The 15,225-nt window shown below is 44.4% G+C and overlaps 1 protein-coding gene across 3 annotated transcripts in view; it reads right to left on the bottom strand.

Annotated features, from left to right (window-relative positions):
* stxbp1b (syntaxin binding protein 1b) overlaps window positions 1–15,225 on the bottom strand; it is a 46,557-nt gene that overhangs the window by 8,933 nt on the left and 22,399 nt on the right. For all 3 annotated transcript variants that reach the window (XM_085293262.1, XM_085293263.1, XM_085293265.1), the window contains exons 12-13: window positions 5,168–5,233; window positions 4,577–4,657 (exon numbers count right to left, since the gene is read on the bottom strand). In XM_085293262.1, coding sequence (XP_085149388.1) covers window positions 4,577–4,657; window positions 5,168–5,233 — 147 coding nt within the window. The remainder of the gene's footprint in view (window positions 1–4,576; window positions 4,658–5,167; window positions 5,234–15,225) is intronic.

The following is a 15,225-nucleotide window of genomic DNA, read 5'->3' as shown; positions in this document are numbered from 1 at the left end:
TAGTCTGGCGGCCCAACAGAAGTGTGTAACATCCGGTGTCTTCTGGAAAACATATAAGTCTTTTATACTCTGACAACATAGTTAGTAATTTGTAAATACCTAAAAAAATGTGTTGATGGATCAGAAAACACAACACAAAGCCAGAGTGTTAATGAAACTGGACCAGCTGCTGCAGAGGCCACACCTATGGTTCTGCTTCTGCATCCCTGATTAATGAACTCACCTCATCAAAGAGACAAGACAGAAAGAAACTACACTGAAGCAAGTCCAGGAGCATTTAGCAGTTAAACAGAGAGAAACTGACCAACTGGAACAACAGTTGGAAGACGAGGCGATCCAAAGAGTGAAAATGTGTCAAAGACTGGATCAATATTGCAAGAAAAGGAATAATTGACATAAGAAATGCTGGAACATCAGATAGCAGAGAAGAACAGAGAAACCACCAAGACCAAGGTGAGGTCTGGACAAATATTGGTAAGATCTATGGATCTGGAGGCTGAGATACAGCAATCAGTAGCAGAATCAACACCAGCCAAACCCACCTGCTCCAGCAACGTGGGGGAACGCCTCCAAACCAGCACAATGTGCATCGACGCCAAATATCATGGCGAGATATAGATTAGATTAGATTAGATTAGATTAGATAGAACTTTATTAATCCCTCGGGTGGGTTCCTCTGGGAAATTCGATTTCCAAAAAAGCACAGCACCGACAGAAGTTACAGAGTTACAGAATATTATTATATATATATATATATATATATATATATATATATATATATATATATATATATATATATATACACACACACACACATATATATAAATACAAAGACAATATAAATAAAATATATGAAGGGGATAAATAGAATAAATAGGAATAAAAATAAAAATACAAGTGAATTGCAAATTTCGAGTATGGAGTCTATTGCACCGTTGACTTTTAACAAAGGTATTGCACAGTGAGGTGAAGAGGCACTACAGCTTAGTTGTTCCCCCCTCCTTTGTCCTCCTGTTTCCCCTCCCTCTCCCCTCCAGAGAGGAGTTAAACAGTCTGATGGCGTGTGGGACAAAGGAGTTTTTAAGTCTGTTAGTTCTTGTCTTGGGGAGAAGCAACCTGTCACTGAACAGACTCTTCTGGTTGTTTATGGCCGTGTGCAGAGGATGCCCAGCATTGTTCATAATGTCCATCAGTTTCTTTAATGTCCTTTTCTCTGCCACTGTCACCAGAGTGTCCAGCTTCATGCCGACCACAGAGCTAGCCTTCCTGATCAGTTTCTCCAGCCTGGATGAGTCCTTCTTTGCTGTGCTGCTCCCCCAGCACACCACAGCATAGAAAAGTACTCCAGCAACCACCGACTGGTAAAACATCCTCAGGAGCTTCCTGCAGATGTTAAAAGACCTCAGCCTCCTGAGGAAGTACAGTCGGCTTTGGGCTTTTTTATACAGGTGCTCTGTGTTGCATGACCAGTCCAGTTTATTGTCCACCCACAGCCCGAGGTACTTGTACTTGTTAACCACCTCCACCTCCTCCCCCTCTATCTGAACCGGCAGTGGACCTGCTCTAGACCTCCCGAAGTCCACAACCAGTTCCTTAGTCTTTGAGGTGTTGAGTTGCAGGTGGTTTGTGTGACTCCATGCGACAAAGTTCCTCACCAGACTTCTGTACTCCTCTTCCTGATCATCCCAGATACACCCCATGATGGCTGTGTCGTCTGCAAACTTCTGAATGTGGCATAATTCAGAGTTGTAGCAGAAGTCAGAGGTGTACAGGGTGAAGAGAAGAGGGCACAGCACAGTTCCCTGTGGTGCTCCTGTGCTGCTGACCACTGTGTCAGACGTGATGTCCTTCAGCCTGACGTACTGTGGTCTGTCGGTGAGGTAGTCGGAGATCCAAGCCACCAGGCAGGGGTCCACCTCCATCCTGTTCAGTTTTTCCTGAAGCATACAGGGCCGGATGGTATTAAAGGCACTGGAAAAGTCAAGAAACAGTATCCTGACCGTGCCTTTTCCCCCATCCAGGTGTGAGTGGGCTCTGTGTAGGAGGTACAGGATGGCATCCTCCACTCCGACACCCGCCTTGTATGCAAACTGTAGTGGGTCCTGGGCATGTTGTACCTGTGGTCGGAGGAGGTTGAGGAAGAGCCGCTCTAGAGTCTTCATAAGATGTGACGTCAGTGCCACCGGTCGGAAGTCATTCAGCTCATTGGGCCGGTTCTTTTTGGGGACCGGGACGATACAGGATGTCTTCCATAGGGCGGGCACTCTCCCCAGTCGCAGACTGAGGTTGAAGACTCGTTGTAGCGGCTCCCCAAGTTCAGCAGCACACGCCTTTAGCATCCTAGGACACACCTTGTCTGGGCCTGCTGCCTTTCTGGGGCGAAGCTTCCTCAGTTGTCTCCTGACCTGATCCACTGTGACACTGGGAGATGTTTGGGAGGAGGGGAGGGGGGGAGATGTCTTGCTGCTGAGAGAGGGATTGGAGGAGGGGGGTGTCATGGTGTCAGGAAGGGGGGGAAGCGAGGGAGGCAGGAGAGTGGGGAGAGGACTCTGTAGTGAAGGTGAGGGTGGGGGGGTTGTGGGCTGGTCAAACCTGTTGAAGAAGTTGTTGAGTTCGTTTGCCTTCTCCACAGTCCCCCCCACTGTGCTTTTCTTGGTGTTGTGGCCTGTGATGGTTTTCACACCATTCCAGACCTCCCTCATATTGTTCCTCTCCAACTTCTGCTCCACCTTCCTCCTGTAGGTGTCCTTTGCTTCCCTCAGGCAGCGTTTCACCTCCCGCTGTGCTGCTTTCATCTCCTCCTTCACTTTGCTCCTGAAAGCCTTCTTCTTCATGTTGAGGACAGCTTTGACTTCCTGTGTTACCCACGGTTTGTTATTTGTTATATACGGACCCAAAAGAGATCAAGGGGCACACCTGTTCTACAGAGCATGTATACGAACAGTAATACATGCGGAGAAAGAGGACATTAGCAGAGAGAGTGTCCAACAACATGACGAGGTGCCCAGTACTAGTGATGGTAAATTCGATTCTTTTTACTGAATCGAGTTTGAATGAGTCACTCACCAAAGTGAATCGGGTTTTTTGAGTCACTGAGTCAGTTGACCAGAGAGTGCAACAAATGTACATTTTCACTCAAACTTAATTTGTTTCTCTTTTCATGTAAATCCTACAGCTAAGATGAGTGATTGAAGAAGAAAAACAACTATTTTTATAGAGCAAAAAAGAGCAAATAAAATTAAGATTTCTAAAGAGAACATTTATTTTATTTTATTATTTAAGTATTTTCCTTTTTTCTCATCTAAATGTCCACTGAGTTGTGTGCCAGGGGGCGGTAATGCTCCTTAACATTGGTTGCCAACCAAGAAGAAGAAGAAGCTGTGAGCCAGGAGGGAGGGGGTGAGTAGCTCAAATGTGCTGCTAGCATGTTAGCAGAGCGATGCTACTGTGAACCGAGGAGCAATTGTCTTGATGTGAGCTTCTGCTCAGGGTTTTTTCTTCCAGTTCAGAGCAGAAATGTTTCTGTTAAGAAACTGGCTGTTTCCCCCCCCCCCCCCCACAATTTTAATTATAAGCTAGATATATTTGTACTAATGGAATTAGTTTGCTAACAGCCACAGGGATGAGTCAGTGAGTCAGTTGGGTTTGTGAATCGTGATTCACGAGTCAGTAAAGTGATTCTCGAGCATTGAACGATTCGTTCATGATTCGCACATCACTACCCAGTGCTGGATGGGACAACGTACAACATGGCAGCTGGAACAACCTTCAGAGAACATGTTTGTGCTGTTTTGTTGTATTTGCATTGAACAGCATGCAAATGTTGGAGAGTGACAGTGATGACCTTCACACTGAACATTAATTCTGCTTAACATTGTGCAGCTTTAGGAAATGCAGAAATCCTCTTTTTTAATTTGTTCCATTTCATTTGTTTTTCTCTTTTCCTCTTTTAAACTAAGTGATTGTGATTTTGTGTAAAAAGAAGTGGATTTCAATTCGTGGAGAATAAATGAACGAGAGTCATTTGTGTTAAATATCAGCCTATTTATTAGTTCTGATCTTGTCATAATGTTTTTACCTCAATCATTCAACTGATACTGATTTCCCAGGATTAATGAAGATGCGTTGCATACTTCTCCCATATTACTCCAGCCTTGCTGTTCTGTTCTCATGTTGTTCCCCTGCCACCTTGGATGGTTAAGTGGAGAATATCTGGTTTAAACTCCTGGCTTACTTGGCAATGCCCAGAGAGACGATGGGCGAAAGATCGCCTCAAAGTTTCAGAAGAAAGAATACTCGAGTGTCACAGAGCTGTTAAAGCTGAAAACCCTTTTTTTCAACCCTCATGTCCAATAATAGCGACAAACCACACTTTCTTTTTAGCTAACATTTTGGCTAACATTAGAATTTGTTTGATGATGTCATACATTTAAGTGTGAGAAATATGCAAAGAAATGAGGAAGGGGACAAATATTTTGTCACGGCACTCTAAATGCTCCCAGCGGTCACACTGAAACAAGACCCTGAGGCCTGTTCCCTCAGTGTTGACAGATCCAACAGAGTTTTGATGATTTACCTGTTCCACACGGCAAAGTTTGTCCACGGTGCCCTGGTAGCGGTTCATACAGTCCTCAGCCAGGTGGAGGTGGGTTGAATACTGAGCAGGAGAGAGAGAGAGAGAGACGCTGCCAGTCAGGCTGACAAAGTGACCACCATCAGATCTAAACTTTATTAAATTTTAATAATAATCTTAATATTTTCTACATAACGCTTCTAAATGAGCTTGTTTCCTCGTGCTGTTTGTCATGAAGTGTCAGAACCAAATGTGTTGTGGATTATCCACACATCTCTACATCAATATAGTTCACAGCTATAAACAAATTCAACACATTAAACAAAATATTCTCATATGGACTGAGAATAAAAAGACAAAAACTTTATAATAATTTATGCTTATGCTGAGGGGAAAGCAGCACGTTGTATGTATGTATGTACTTCATAGCAGAAGAAGCTGCTGCTAATGTTTTCTTTTGGTTTCTGTCATGTCTGCAGTATAATTCTACAACATCATGATTAAATGTGACCACAATTTTGAATAATGAGGTAAACATATACGCAGATTCAGTATTCCATGAACGCTGTTGTCTGTTGTGACTTTAGCTCCTACCTTGCTGAGCTCTTTCTGATACTGAGGCATCTTCTTCAGCATCTGCGAGAGTTCCTTCATGGTGGTCTGAAAGACAATGAGACACCTGCAGTGAATAAAATGTCTTCATTCATTGGCTCACTGGGTATGAAAGATTCTTTCAACAACAACATCAGCTACAAATGATGCTACACAACTAAAACAATAAACCAAATGCTTTTACTGTTTTATTCTCCACTGACTGAACAATGTTTTGAATACATTTATCTGCTTTTTACCCTCATAAGGACCAGGATCATGTTTTTATTCACTTATATGACTTATTATCTGCACCTTCATTTAAATGTCTTCCATAAAGGAGTACAAAGCCTTTCATATCCCAAATATCAATATTTAATTGATTGTAATATTAATATATAATTTTATCATATTTACTGTAATGTTATATTAATAGAATAATTTTGAAGAACTTCAGTTTGATGAGTTTTTGAGGTTTTGTTTGTCCTGTAGGCTGAGCAGATGTTTAAAGGAGTCGTCGGTAGAATTCTGTATATTTAAAAAGAGAAAAAACATTTTTTTAAGGCAGCCAGTGATTGAAACACCAAAGATTTGTACAGTAGTATCAGCCAAAACAGGCAATATCCCACTACAGGCAAGACAGGCTATTCAATTGTATTTTTATAGGACCAAATCAAGCACCTCAAGGTGATTTATACTGTAAGATAAAGAGCCCACAACAATGCAAAGCAAACAGAGAAAACCGCAACAATCACATGACCCCCTCTGAGCAAGCATTTGGGCAACAGTGAGGAAAAACCTCCACCAGAACCAGGCCACGGGAGGGGAGGCCACCAGTGCATCACGTGAAGGTGACGCAGTGCTATAAGGTCACCAAGATAAGGTGGGGCGTGGTAGCTTTCATGTGATGAGAAGGATCTGAAGTTTGATTCTGGATTTGACAGGGAGCCGATGAAGAGGAGCTAATATGGGAGAAACATACAGTCTCTTTCTAGTCCCTGCCATTATTCTTACTGGAATCAATGCAGACACTGGAAATCCCTCAGTCCTTGCTACATAAGCACAACTGAGAGTGAACGATCATCTTGGCTGTTGGTAACAACAGGGCTGGACTGGTAATCTGGAGCTTGTGGGTCAATATCATTTTTGTTTTCTTTTTTGATAAAGCCTACATGCCGGCTGGAAGAGCGCACTGGCACCATGGGTGCATGAAGCAAGAACGTACTGAGGAAGACTAGTTTTGCGTCATTTAAAGTGGAATGTCCTGATGCCCCTGAGTCCTGTGGTTGAGAGCGAGGGCTCAGCTGACTGTCCTCTTTTGCTGCTAACAACGAGCCAAACTGCACGAGAACACACTGATGTGACACTAATGTCACAGCACCATACTGATCAGTGTTATTTATGCTGGAGAGCTAGTTAGCTAACATTATTACTGACAGCCAAAATGCTTGTTCACCCTCATTTTTGCTGCTGGACCTAATGAGGAATGACGGGTTTCAGGTATCTGCGCAAGAAGTGTTGCAAAAGCCAAAGCACGCAAATTCATGAATTTGTCAGTAGAGAGGTTGCAATCAAGCAGGTGTAAATCCACAATGGATCAGGAAACATTGTTCATTTTGACAGTAATGTTGAAACAGTTTGAGGATAAAGTTGAACTTGTCATTTTAAGTCAACTCCCAGTGCAGCTACACACTCTGCACATGCCTCGTGTTGTTGGGTCAGTGAGACAGCTCGATCACCTGTCTCATTGTGTCTTTTGATGTAACATGCATCTTAGCCATCGCCATGACTACACCCACTGCCTTCTGATTGAATGCATGTTTCTGCAACATCCTTATACCACACAACCCTACTTTACACCACACTCGTGTTTAGTAGTAGTAGAAGCACAATTTCACCAACTAACTTACACAAGGCAGCCATTGGAGCTGAATTGCAATAACAACTCCTTTTATCTCCACATTGACTTAATATAAATATTATTTCAAGTTTGATCTACAAAATTTGGAGTTTATTTGCAAAATAAACCATAACTTTTTTTTCTGAATGTGTGTAGTACTTCTTAGTAGAGTAATATGTAACCCATATCAACTACTGCCTGTCACATGACCCACGTCAGCTGATTTGAGGTCCCTCTTCTGATTGGCTCCTTTCACGTCGCGGCAACTCTGAAAACCGGCTGTGGAGGGATACTTCCGGGTTCGACTCCTGCTGTGGCTGTGAGCTTATGGCATTTAGAGCGGTATTGGAAAACAAAGCGTTTTCTCTCCTCAATTCATCTTTAAACTTTAAACTCAGCAGTAAGTGTCCTTAATATCTTTCAACCTTTGGTTGTCAGTAACCAGCCGATCGTTTTCACGATTAAAAAATGACTTTGTGCGGCAGCGTTCCCACCGCGAGCAGAACTCCGGTTCATAAACTGCTGTTTTTGAACACTTTTGTTTACTTAAGCATTTTTATGGGCTTACTTTGAAACAAAGTGCGATTGAATGATTATTGTTATGTGTTGCCTTGAATTCGGCTATGCTGTCTGTTAGACAGTTGTTTTCCTTTATTGTTGTTTTTGTATTGTTTGTAGCGAACGCTACTGGACTGTATAGCTTAAGCTACGTAGCCAAGATGATTAATGATTTAACTGTTGTACATTGATTGATGATGATTTATGATTTGCATTGTTACCTAGACTTGCAGAAGAATATATTTGTTTACCGGTAAACTGAATTGAACTTGATGTGCTAATGGACATTTTTCTGACCTACAGGCCAGGTTTTTTTCCCCCCCTTTGAATTGATCTTCTTCATATTGAAGTGGCGAGCCGGTAGGACCATCCTTTGTTTTCCCCTCTTTTCCCCCACTTAGCCGTCTTTGGATTACGGACATATTTCCCCATTGTATGAAGCTGGACCCTAAGGAGGAATACCTTAAAAGTGAACTTTAAAAAGAAAAGGACCAAAAAAAAAAGGACTCTTAGCAAAAGGACTCTTGCACAGAAAAATCACAGCATTGATTTATTATTTAATTGTGGACATTTACGTTGTGTGTTGTGTTAATTATTTTTGTTCCATTTCCCCTTTCTCCTATTTACTCAATATATTTTTGGTACAAGACATTGCAGTTTTTGGTCTCATCATTCACACCATCTAGGCTCCATAAAGAACTATTTCTTCTGCGCGTCAGTCAGTAAATTCATCCATTGCCATAAACTAGTCCTTAAATAACTTAGCGTTACATGTGGCGAGCCAGCCAGGTGCCTGATGGGTGAATGAGGTTTTTTTTTTTTTTTGTGTTATTTGATGTAATTTGATATTCGGTAATTTCTGTGGTTTTGATAAGGTCCGCGACAAGAAAAAATGAAGTTTATTCAGGAAAGTGGGGTCAATGTTGCACATTCTGTCATTGTTTCTGGTGCCGCAAACACTGAGAAAGATGAGGAAATTCTTGATTATTTGAAACAGTACGGTCGTATAAAAACTGTTATATTCGTGGATGACGCAGATAGTGTTTTTTACAAAAACCTGATCGTTGAATATTGTGATAGTTCTGCGATAACTGCTCTTAATACGTTTTTCCCATATACTCATCAGTCAAAGAATCACTCGGCTTTGACTTTTTGTGTAAGATCGCTTGCCGCAGAATGCACAGCCACAGGAGGAGTCAGGACCCCTGCAGATTACCTCGGCGAGCTCAAGCAACTTGCACGCCGCAGCGGCAGGGATTTTCCAGATATTCTGCGGGAAATGATGGGACAAATCAGTGAGCATCTGGAAGGAATCGAACAAGACAGTGACTTAGAGGGAGCCTCAGTCCAAATTGTGGAGCCTGCATCATCTCTGCCTGGCCAGCAGGGGTCGTTGTCTGGACACTCCGCAATCTCTGAGACAGCTACCAGCAATCCCTCACCTGACCAACAGGGGTCACTGCCACATCCACAAAGATTTTCACTGTCACAGACTGAAATGAACCCCCCGGAAATACAAAAGTTAGTGGTGGAGCATGTTGTAAAAACAGACACCGTATCTGCATTCAGACTTCGTCCTTTCTCTGGGAAGATCCCCAAACCAGCCAACGAAACAGATTATGAGACCTGGAGATCTCACATTGAACTGCTGTTAGCAGATCCAAATTTGGCACCTCTACAGATCACTCGTCGCATCCTTGAAAGTTTGCTACCTCCGGCAGCAGATGTTGTGAAAGGGCTGGGCTCAAACACAATTCCATCAATCTATTTAAAAGTGTTGGAGTCTGCTTTTGCTTTGGTACAAGATGGTGAAGAGTTGTTTGCTCAATTCCTGAATACGTTACAGGATCCGGGTGAGAAACCCTCTGCTTTTTTGCAACGTTTACAACTCACATTAAACACTGTGATGAAAAGAGGTGGTATCTTGTCTTCAGACTTCAACAAACATTTACTCAAGCAGTTTTGTCGAGGATGCTGGGATAGCGATATCCTAAACAAACTACAGTTGGAGAACTTGAGGAGCGATCCCCCATATTTTGCAGAGCTCCTCCTACTGCTTCGAACTGAGGAGGGTAGACAGCTGGCCAAGGAGAATCCCATGAAGAAGCACCTAACTGCATCCAAGCCTCGTGCCGCTGTTCATTCCCAGAGCACATGTGCTTGTAGCCATTCAGACACCAAGGCTATTAATGAGCTGAAGCAACAGATGCAGAAACTGCAGAGTCAAATGGCTGCTCTTCTCTCACAGAAATCTCAATTCTCCAAGCCAGCACCACCTCAACTCAGATCAGCACAACCAAGACCCAGCAGCAGTGCAACCAGTTCCCGGCCTAGAGCAGGCTACTGCTTTAAATGTGGAGAGGATGGGCACATGTCAGCAGGATGCGCCAACCCTCCAAACCCGACACTGGTTCTGAAAAAGAAGAAACAACTTGAAAAAAGACAGCAGGTTTGGGACAGCAATAACAAATCGTCAAACTAGAGGCAGTCTCTGTGGAGGGACAGACGGAGGCTGCAATCGACCCATGTCCCAGTTACAAGCAGGATGGACGTTCCATCACATTGCCTAAAGGACTCATTGGAACCAGAAGCACAGCACAGGTCACGATTGGAGGAACTGTATTCAACTGCCTGTTAGACACTGGGTCTCAGGTAACCACCATCTCTCACTCCTTCCACCATGATTATCTTTCTGACCATGAGATACAACCTCTGAAAAATCTACTGGAGATAGGAGCAAATGGCCAAGCTGTTCCATACCTTGGTTATGTGGAGCTGAACGTCACTTTCCCTCCCGACTTCTTGGGTTCCACCACAGCTGTTGACACACTTGCCCTGGTAGTTCCTGATGTCCAATCAGCTCAACAGCCGTCAATACTGATTGGTACAAACACTCTGGACTTGGCATATGAGAGAGCATTCTCAGACCAACAACCCTCCATTCCAGCCCCACATGGATACAGAACGGTGCTGAAAATCCTTGAGCAACGATACAGACTGGCCAACAGTAACCATCATGGAATCATCAAGCTGCACACTGACGGACCACAGACCATCCCAGCTGGAAAAACTGTTGCCTTGGAGGGCTTAATTTGCGGACGCTGCCTCCAGGCCGAGAAGGCTGTGTTGGTGGAACATCCAACTTCGTCGCCTCTGCCAGGTGGCTTAATGGTCCCGTCTTGTGTCATGGATTTCCCTTCTCACCAGCCATACCACTTACCTGTGGTAATCTGCAACCAGTCTGATCATGACGTAACCCTCCCAGCCAAAGCCATCATTGCGGAGATCAGTGCCATTCAGTCTATTCAGTGTCAGAAAGGAGTCATGACAGTATGCCTCCCAACCCTGTGACTTCTGGGTTCAACTTCAACTTTGGTAACTCCCCCTTAACACCGGAATGGAAGAGTCGTATTACTGAGAAGTTAAACGCCCTCCATGATGTCTTTGCAAAACACGACCTTGACCTCGGGAAAACCGACAAAGTGAAACATCAGATCAAGCTCTCTGACCCTACTCCCTTCAAACAGCACCCAAGACCAATCCATCCTCAAGATTTGGATGCTGTGCGCCAACACCTGAAGGAGCTGGTTGACTCTGGGGTCATCAGAGAGTCAGAGTCACCTTTTGCATCACCCATTGTCGTGGTGCGAAAGAAGAATGGGAGTGTGCGGCTCTGCATTGATTACCGGAAACTAAATCTGCAGACCATCAAAGATGCATATGCATTGCCAAAGTTGGAGGATACTTTTACAGCTCTCTCTGGATCAGAATGGTTTTCAGTCCTTGACCTTAAATCTGGTTATTATCAGATTGAAATGGAGGAGGAAGACAAGAGCAAAACAGCATTTGTATGTCCACTTGGATTCTATGAGTTCAACAGAATGCCCCAGGGAGTCACGAACGCACCCAGTACCTTCCAGCGACTAATGGAAAAGTGCATGGGAGAAATGAACTTGAAAGAAGTCTTGGTCTTCATTGACGACTTGATTATTTTTGCACCAACACTTGAAGAGCATGAGAGGAGACTACTGAAAGTCCTTCACCGTTTGAAGGAATTTGGACTCAAGCTCTCAGTTGAAAAGTGCATGTTTTTCCAGAAATCCGTTAAATACTTGGGGCATGTTGTGTCAAAGGATGGTGTACAGACAGATCCAGATAAAATCGAGACACTTAAGTCCTGGCCGGTTCCAAAGAATCTTAAAGAACTTCGCTCTTTCCTGGGTTTCGCAGGATATTACCGTAGGTTCATCCAAGGCTACTCCAACATCGTTAAACCTTTGCATGACCTTACTGCTGGATATCCTCCATCACAGCGGAAACTCAGAGCCACCTTCAAGCGAGAGCAATATTTGGATCCTAAGGAACCACTTGCCAGTCGCTGGACTCCTGCATGTCAACAAGCCTTTGACACCATTATCAAAAAACTCACGACAGCACCAGTACTTGTTTTCACCGATCCCCAGAAGCCTTACCTTCTCCATACAGATGCTAGTTCTACCGGGCTAGGAGCTATTCTGTACCAGGAGCAACAAGGACAAAACCGGGTGATTGCCTATGCAAGTCGTGGTCTGTCGAGGAGTGAGTCAAAATATCCAGCTCACAAACTGGAATTTCTGGCTCTCAAGTGGGCTGTTACGGAGAAGTTTCATGACTATCTCTACGGCACCAACTTCACTGTCATTACTGACAGCAACCCACTCACCTATCTACTTACCTCTGCTAAATTAGATGCCACCAGTTACCGTTGGCTCTCTGCTCTTTCCACATTTTCATTCAAAATCATGTATAGATCTGGTAGGCAAAATCCAGATGCTGATGCTCTCTCTCGCAGGCCACATGGAGAACTCTCCAATGACCAGATGTCCCACAAGGAGAGGGAGAGAATTCTCCGATTTGCCCAACATCATCTGGGTCATTCTTCCTCAATTTCCATCGATCAACACACAGTCAAGGCCCTTTGTGACCGGCAGCTCGTTTATAGTATGGCTGAAAAGATGTCCACCACCGCACTCATCCAGTCACTAACTGCCCATGCCGACAGTTTGCCTGACAGCTTCGTCAACGACACTCAGTTTGCACCTCCTGTTGTTCCTCAGCTGACGAATGCTGAAATCGCTGAGAGACAGAGGGAAGACCAGACCCTGAGGCATGTCATATTGCTGCTAGAGACTGGGGAAAGCCCACCTCCCGTCTTGCGGGATGAACTCCCAGAACTGCCCCTTCTACTCCGAGACCAACATCGCCTGGAGCTCCAAAACGCCATTCTCGTGAGGAGGAGGCAAGTTGGGGACCAGCTCTATCACCAGTTAGTGTTACCTCAGAAATTTCGGGCTAAAGTACTGTCAGAACTGCATGACAAGATGGGTCATTTGGGCATCGAACATACTCTTGACCTCGTACGTCGAAGATTCTACTGGCCGAAAATGGCCAATGATGTGTGGAATAAAGTGAAGACATGTGAGAGATGCACCAAACGGAAAACCTTACCTGAAAGAGCGGCACCCCTGGTGAACATTCAAAGTTATCGACCTCTGGAACTGGTTTGCATGGACTTTTTATCACTGGAACCTGACAGGAGCAGAACCAAAGACATCCTGGTAATAACAGATCACTTTACCAAGTACGCTGTCGCTGTCCCCACTCCAAACCAAAAAGCAAAGACTGTCGCCAAATGTCTCTGGGACAATTTTCTGGTTCATTATGGTATCCCAGAAAAGCTCCATAGTGATCAAGGACCAGACTTTGAGTCACGCACAATAAAAGAACTCTGCAAAATGGCTGGAATTCACAAAATAAGAACTACACCATACCATCCACGAGGAAATCCAGTCGAGCGCTTTAACAGAACACTCCTGAATATGCTCGGAACACTCACCACAGAAGAGAAAACTCACTGGAAAGATTTTGTTAAGCCCTTGGTCCACGCATACAACTGCACCCGGAGTGATGTTACTGGCTACTCACCCTATGAGCTCATGTTTGGTCGACAACCTCGCCTCCCGATTGACCTGGTCTTTGGACTTCCTGTGGACGGCAATCAACCCACTCATTCGCAATATGTCCAGAACCTGAAGTCAAATCTAGAAAAGAGCTACAAAATTGCCATTGGCAATGCGGAGAAGCTCATGGAAAGAAACAAGAGCCGTTTCGACCAACATATCACCCCCTCTGAACTGGACGTTGGTGACAGGGTGCTGGTACGTAATGTGAAACTCCGAGGCAAACACAAAATCGCAGACAAATGGGAACCAGACATCTATGTGGTGGTAAAAAGAGCAAAAAATCTTCCAGTGGACACTGTCCGACCAGAGAACAAATCCAAACCGATTCGTACTCTACACAGAGATCTCCTATTACCATGTGGATTTTTGCCGCATTCCACTAGAACCAACCAAACTACTGTAAAACCAACCAGGAAGCAGTCATTCAACCTTTCTGATGAGGACTGTGCACAACCTCAGTCAGACGATGAGGATGAAATGATACCGCATCAATGGTATGATCCTGTCTCAGAGCCTCTGCAATTCACCACTGTCCATAATCTGCCAGAACCGTCATCCGCCGTTCCAGCCACTGAACCTTTACCATCTGATACACCAGTCTGTGAACCTGCTACGCTCCCTTTGCCTCCTCTTGAGCCAGCAGAGAGCGAAACCCCTGACTCGGAAACCCCTGTCAAGGAGGAAGCTCCTGATACTGTGGAATCAGAGGACAGTCTGTCCTCTGCTGAACCTACCAATGTTGAATTGCCGACTGAGTCCAGTATGTCCTCTGCTGCTGATCTACCATCTAACTCTGACACCTCCAGCTCTGAACTAGAACCTCTGAGAACATCAACTCGGACCAGGAAACCTCCGGACCGGTTACAATACTCTACGCTTGGTCAGCTCATCTTGAAGAGTATTCAGGCACTCGTCCATGGCTTAACCACTGCCTTTACTCATGCACTGGAGGATGAAGAGGACCATCTGCTTACTGCCACTGAACAACCTGTCATCCGGACCCAACCACCATGTACAGGGACGTACATGAGATCGAGGGGGGAACCTGTAACCCATATTAACTACTGCCTGTCACATGACCCACGTCAGCTGATTTGAGGTCCCTCTTCTGATTGGCTCCTTTCACGTCGCGGCAACTCTGAAAACCGGCTGTGGAGGGATACTTCCGGGTTCGACTCCTGCTGTGGCTGTGAGCTTATGGCATTTAGAGCGGTATTGGAAAACAAAGCGTCTTCTCTCCTCAATTCATCTTTAAACTTTAAACTCAGCAGTAAGTGTCCTTAATATCTTTCAACCTTTGGTTGTCAGTAACCAGCCGATCGTTTTCACGATTAAAAAATGACTTTGTGCGGCAGCGTTCCCACCGCGAGCAGAACTCCGGTTCATAAACTGCTGTTTTTGAACACTTTTGTTTACTTAAGCATTTTTATGGGCTTACTTTGAAACAAAGTGCGATTGAATGATTATTGTTATGTGTTGCCTTGAATTCGGCTATGCTGTCTGTTAGACAGTTGTTTTCCTTTATTGTTGTTTTTGTATTGTTTGTAGCGAACGCTACTGGACTGTATAGATTAAGCTACGTAGCCAAGATGATTAATGAT

Source organism: Mchenga conophoros, linkage group LG12 (assembly GCF_057382185.1).
Source record: "Mchenga conophoros isolate Kocher_MC1m ecotype Shallow Benthic linkage group LG12, M_conophoros_male_GT1.1, whole genome shotgun sequence".
NCBI lineage: Eukaryota > Metazoa > Chordata > Actinopteri > Cichliformes > Cichlidae > Mchenga > Mchenga conophoros.
This window is presented reverse-complemented; position numbering and strand designations above follow the sequence as displayed.